Source organism: Tenrec ecaudatus, chromosome 13 (assembly GCF_050624435.1).
Source record: "Tenrec ecaudatus isolate mTenEca1 chromosome 13, mTenEca1.hap1, whole genome shotgun sequence".
Lineage (NCBI taxonomy): Eukaryota > Metazoa > Chordata > Mammalia > Afrosoricida > Tenrecidae > Tenrec > Tenrec ecaudatus.
Genome location: NC_134542.1, coordinates 42542822 through 42548821, shown reverse-complemented (window position 1 = coordinate 42548821; position 6000 = coordinate 42542822). Strand labels below are relative to the sequence as shown.

At 45.9% G+C, this 6000-nt stretch overlaps 1 protein-coding gene across 1 annotated transcript in view; it reads left to right on the top strand.

The window, feature by feature from the left end:
• The first annotated feature begins 392 nt into the window (after window positions 1-392).
• The window catches only part of CCDC150 (coiled-coil domain containing 150), a 69460-nt gene continuing 63852 nt past the window's right edge, over window positions 393-6000 (top strand). The window contains exon 1 of the mRNA XM_075529247.1: window positions 393-556. Coding sequence (XP_075385362.1) covers window positions 545-556 — 12 coding nt within the window. The 5' untranslated portion in view covers window positions 393-544. The remainder of the gene's footprint in view (window positions 557-6000) is intronic.

Genomic DNA, 6000 nt, shown 5'->3' with positions numbered 1-6000 from the left:
CACAGAGATGAAGAGGAGCTTGGCTTTTCCTTTTAAAAAGGACGTCGGAGCTCCGGATTGTTAACCACTTAGCCATTTTTAACCTCTATCCTATTGTTCAACGGTCACTATTTGTTAGTCCTCCGATCACTAAAAACTTTTTAAAAAAATAAAGAACTTTCATTTGTTGCGTTCTCCAAAGTTCTCCAAAGATCCGCAAGCACATTCACCGTAACCGTGAGCGTCCAAAGAGGACCCAAAGCCGCCCAGGGACGAAGGGGCGGAAACTACATATCCCAGCGTGCCCTGCTCCCGAGCACAATAGCCCTGTCGTCATCCGGGTCAAGGGTTGTGCGTTCCCTGCGTGCCGCCGGATTCCGGTCTGGGTCCCGCCCTGGGCAGAGGCCCTCCTGGGCCGGGGAAACTACAACTTCCAGTATGCCCCACCACGGGTGCGCCTGCGTGCGTGAGCTGGCGCCTCCGGAGCGGGAGGCTTTAAAGTGCACTCACAGTTCCATGGAAACCGGCCTGTAAGCTGCGGCACGAAGAAGCCACGAGCAGACAGATGGACTGTGGGGTGAGGCTCCCGGGTCCAGGTGGGTGGGCCTGTGTCCAAGGAGCAGAGCCTGGGCGGGAGAGTCCGCCATCGCCGCTCCGGCTGCCCGCTGGGTCCAGTCTCGCCCGCTGGGACCTGGGATCCTGCTTTTTGGCGCTTCTGCCCTGGATCTCAGGGAAAGTCACCCAGGAACGAAATTTGCTTTGTTCTGACATCAGCCCTCCTACGGGAAGGCGGGAGGATAGCCCGCCAGATAAGCCCACATCACCTTTATTTAGATGCTACGTTATAGATTCCATCCCAACACTGGTCCCCAATCATCCACCCTGAGCTGCTGACTCGAACGCAGTGCCAGGAACTTGCACAGTCTTTGATCGTTGTTTCCCTGGTATCTAACACTTGGTAAATTTTTATCGCACTGTCTTCCTGATGTTTGCTTTCAACCCTGGGACGTTTACTTGCCACTTACCATGGCCCGGGTACTTTGCCAGGTTCTGGAAATGAAGAAAAAACAAATCAAGAACCTGATCCTGGAGAAACGTAGTCCGTCTTGAACACCCCGCCCTGTGTCCTGAATTGGTCTTGAAGGACCCACAGTGCCTCGTGACTTTACAAGCCGTGCATTTGACACCATGTCCAAAATTTGTATATCCAGTTCAGACCTCTCTCCTGTGTGTTAAATCCACCAATTCAATCATCTCTCTGTTGTCTGGGAGAAAGACAGGGCTTTTTATTCCTGTAAAGAGTTACAGTCTGTCTCAAATGAAGACTGAGCATGATAGTGGGACAAGAGGAAAGTAAAAGGAAATAGAAGAAAAAGCTAGGAGGCAAAGGGCAATTATAGAGGTCTAAATGCAGGCATGTACGTATGTAAATATATATATGAGGATGGGGAAATCGATTTATGTGCATAAATTTATAGGTTTAGTATTAAGGTAGCAGATGGACATCAGGCCTCCACTCAAGTACTCCCTCAATGCAAGAATACTTTGTTCTATTAAACTGGCATTCCATGATGCTCATCTTCCCAACACAATTGCTGAAGACAAAGCGGGTGCATAAGCACATGTGAAGAAAGCTGATGGTGCCCTGCTATCAAAAGATAGAGTGTCTGGGGTCTTGAAGGTAAAAGGCTTGAAGGTAAACAAGTGGCCATCTAACTGAGAAGCAGCAAAGCCCACATGGAAGAAGCACACCGGCCTGTATGATCACAAGGTGTCGAAGGGATCAGGTATCAGGCATCAAAGAACAGAGGGAGTACGGAGTGGGGACCCAAAACCCATCTGTAGGCAACTGGACATCCCCTTAGGGAAGGGTCACAGGGAGGAGACGAGACAGTCAGGGTGCAGTGTAGCAACGAGGAAACATACAACTTTCTTCTAGTTCCTAAATGCTTCCCTTCCCCCTACCCCCCACTTATCATGATCCCAATTCTATCTTACAAGATCTGGCTAGACCAAAGGATGTACACTGGTACAGATAGGAACTGGAAACACAGGGAATCTAGGACAGATGACCCCTTCAGGACCAGTGGTGAGAGTGGCAATACCAGGAGGGTTGAGAGAGGGTGGGGTAGAAAGAGGGAACCAATTACAGGGATCTACATATAACCTCCTCCCTAGGGGACGGGCAACAGAAAAGAGGGTGAAGGGAGACATTGGACTGTGTAAGATATGACAAGATAATAATTTATAAATTATCAAGGAGTCATGAGGCAGGAGGGAGTGAAGAGGGAGGGGGGAAAATGAGCTGATGCCAGGGGCTTACGTGGAGAGCAAATGTTTTGAGGATGATGAGGGTAACGAATGTACAAATGTGCTTTATACAATTGATGTATGTTTGGATTGTGATAAGAGTTGTATGAGCCCCCAATAAAATGATTTTTAAAAAAAGTTACAGACTCAGAAACCCACAGGGGCAGTTCTACCCTATCCCACAAGGTCACTATGACTCCACATCACCTTGAAAGCAGTGAGTTGAATTGTTGATCGGATATCTTTCCTGTTTTCAACCGAATACACCTAAAGGAACATTTGCTCTTCCCGTAGACAATGGGTTCTTACGAACAGGCTTCCTTCATCCCAGTGAGAGCACTGTCCTTCCAATTGTTCCGTCCACAATCTGTGGAGTAAGCCTGTTTGTTTCATCCCTTTCATATCTACTATGTAATCTACTAGCACATCCTGTCTTTTAAATACACGTGGATTCTGACTACTACTTACCACTTCCAGTGCCATCACCCCGGTCCTAGCTAGCAGCCTTTCCTCACTAGATATTTGTAGTAGTCTCTCAACTGGTCTAAGTATTTCTGCCCTTGCCCTCCACCACCTGGAGGTGCAGCCAGAGTGATCCTGTGAAAACCCAAGGTAGATTACAGAACTCCACAGCACTACAGCCTCCAATGGCAAAGTCACCGAGGCCACACCTTTACGATGACCTTCAAGTCCCTCCATGATCAAGTCCCATTATTCTCCACTGACCTTGATTCCTACGATTCTACCCCTCGCTTCTCCTTTTCCAGGCAGTTTGTCTCCCTTACATTCCATGGACCCACCAGGTATTTTTCCAAATAGATCATTTGCGCTCACTGTTCACCCTTTCCGACCTCTCCTGAACTAGCCATATGACAGACCGCTGCACATTTTTGGATGTTGTGTTAGGCTGGGTTGACTAAACAAGCAAATCCAGTAACACTCATATATGTCTAGGCAACAGCTTTATATCAAGAGGTACTTATATATCAAGAAAGGATCCCAGGCCAGTTCAACTCAAGTCTGTAAGGCCCTCTTCAGATTCACACAACCACATGAACTGATGCGGAAGACCAGGAAGATCACAGGCCAGTTGGTGCAAAGTCCAGTGGATACACTTGTCAATGTAAACATCACAGAGGTCTAGCAGCTGTGTGGGTGTCCAGCAACCAGGAAGGTGAAGGCAGAGAGAGGGGGCAGGTTCCCGGGACCCTCCTTATGAGAAGGCCACCCACAAGGAGGCACCATCAGGCTGTCACCACCCCTCCACTTTTATATCTCCAAGTTGGCATGACATTTTATAACTCCCACATGACATATATTCTTGTGGAGAGCAGTTATGAAGGAACCTCTTTAAAATTCCAGTTTCTCTCTCGGCACTTTTACTGTTATTTTCAGACTTTAGGGCTTAAGTGCAAGCCTGTATCACTGGCATTTGCTCCTTTCAAAAGCAGTAAGGACAGGTCCAAACTAGTCTTTCTGGAACACTAGTCAGAGGTAGGTCCTTCTCAGGCTGCAATGCTTCCAGTATGGACTCGCTAAATCGAAGTCTGTGGTATGAGAATGAAGTGGCCTGAGGATCATGTGGAAGGTGACATTTCTGTGACCCCCTGCTTTGGGTCTACTAGATAGAAGAAGGTAGACCTGGGGTAAACAACAGTGAAAATTGTTCTCTGAAGTAATCTAATTCTTCAGTTCATTCTTCCCTTAATATGCAGTCCCTGGAGGGCACGTATGGATGATTAAATTCTTGACCACTAGCCAAAGGTTGGTAGTTCAAGTCCACCCAGAGGTACCTCAGAGGCTGTGTCTACAGTATCCAAAAGGTCGCATCCATGAAAACCCTGTGGAGCCGAGTTCTCCTCTGCATAAGTGGGGTCACCATGACTCAAAGTGACTCCGTAGCCACGGGCATCAACCACAGGACTTGCCCTGGTGGTCATGAAGGTTGACCTGCTCTTGCTTGAACTCTTGGGGCCTGAGCGGCATCTTGTGACCTGAAGGGCATCGATGCCACCTCCCTAACTATCAAGGGCTCTCCTTGCTTGACATTTCCCCACCCCACCCACTCCATCGGGCAGAGCAGGAGGGCGGTTTTGTCACCCAGCCCTGAGACTAACTTTTAGTGATGCCCCCAAAGGGAAGCTTCCCTCACCTAGCTTTTGTCTCAGATGATGTGACCGAGTGGCTCACTGATAGAGACAATACCACGTAACTCACTCCAAACTGTCATCGTCCTCTGCCCACTGTCACTCAGTGTCCCGGACAACTGACCTCTCTCAAACTCAGAGCACACCCCTCGGGGGCTGCCAGAAAATTTGTCATACCCTTTTGTTTGAGAATCTTTAGTTTTTTTTTCTCTCCGGAAGCTTCCATGTAAAGCGTGGAATAGGAGATGATATATATCAGATTCCTTCCAAAACACAGATTTTTTTAAAGCAAATTAATTTCTGTTAATCTTATGATTAAATGTGTACACACACTGTAAAGTAAATCAGGTGTTTGACAGAGATCAGAGTAACCTTAGGAATAAACTAACAAAACCCACTTTTTAACAATTAGATTTTCAGTAAGTCTGTATCCCAGGCAAATGTGTGAGGAAACGCCATTACTTCCATTTTTGTGTGCAGAGACATTAGATCATGTACTTAGCTTCTGATATTGCTAATACAAGTATTCCTGTGCTTTAAGGTCAGAGGTTCAAACCCACCAGCTGCTCTGTGGGGGGAAAGATAAAGCTGTCTGCGCCCATAGAAATTTTGTCTTGGAAACCCTACAGTAGGGTCGCTGTAAACGGGAATTGACTTGATGCAGCTGGTTGGTTGGGTTTCGATTGACGCCATGACTGCCTTCCCACAGAATTGCCTTCGCTCACCTTTCCTCTGCCAATGCTGGTCATTTCCTTTCCCTCCTCTTCCTTCTACCACCTGGGACTACCCTTAATCAAATGCTTTTAGCTGTAAGAAACAGAAAAAGGCAACTCAAGAAAATAAAACTATAACGTCTAAGCTGCAAAATATTTTGTTAAAAAACGGAAATCAATTAGGTTATGCCAGCTGCTCAGAGGCCCCAGTATAGGTAGTCCCCGACTGACAGTGGGGTTGTGTTCAGACTACAGTGGGTGCTCACATAAATCAGCTACCACCCCCAGCTCTTTTTTAAGTTGCCTTTGTAATTGCCTTCTGTTATAAATATCATTATAAACCCATGTTTACCTATATTTGGAGGCTGGGAATATTACAAATAAGCATCTGCATATAACGTTCTGAGAGTGAAATCTGAAAATTGTACACTTCAATGCAGTATGCAATACACATTTTTTTCTAAGTTTCTTTTTTTTTAAACATTTTCTTAGGGACTCATACAACTCTTATCACAATCCATACATATACATACATCAATTGTATAAAGCACATCTGTACATTCTTTGTCCTAATCATTTTCAAAGCATTTGCTCTGTATACAAGCATTTTGGGGATGAGGACTGTGTACTATGGTAAAACACATTATTAACAATAATATGTTTTGAAAAAAGAACCAGGAGCTTGTAAATGCATTTCCTTGTAACTCATAACTCAATACATCATAAGTCAGGGACTACCTGTGTAGAATTTGTTTCAGAAAGGCTACATGGTAATGTCAACGTGAAAATGGCTGCTAATGAAAGATAAAATAGTTTTCCCCTCAAGTCATACATCCCAGTATGTGACCAAT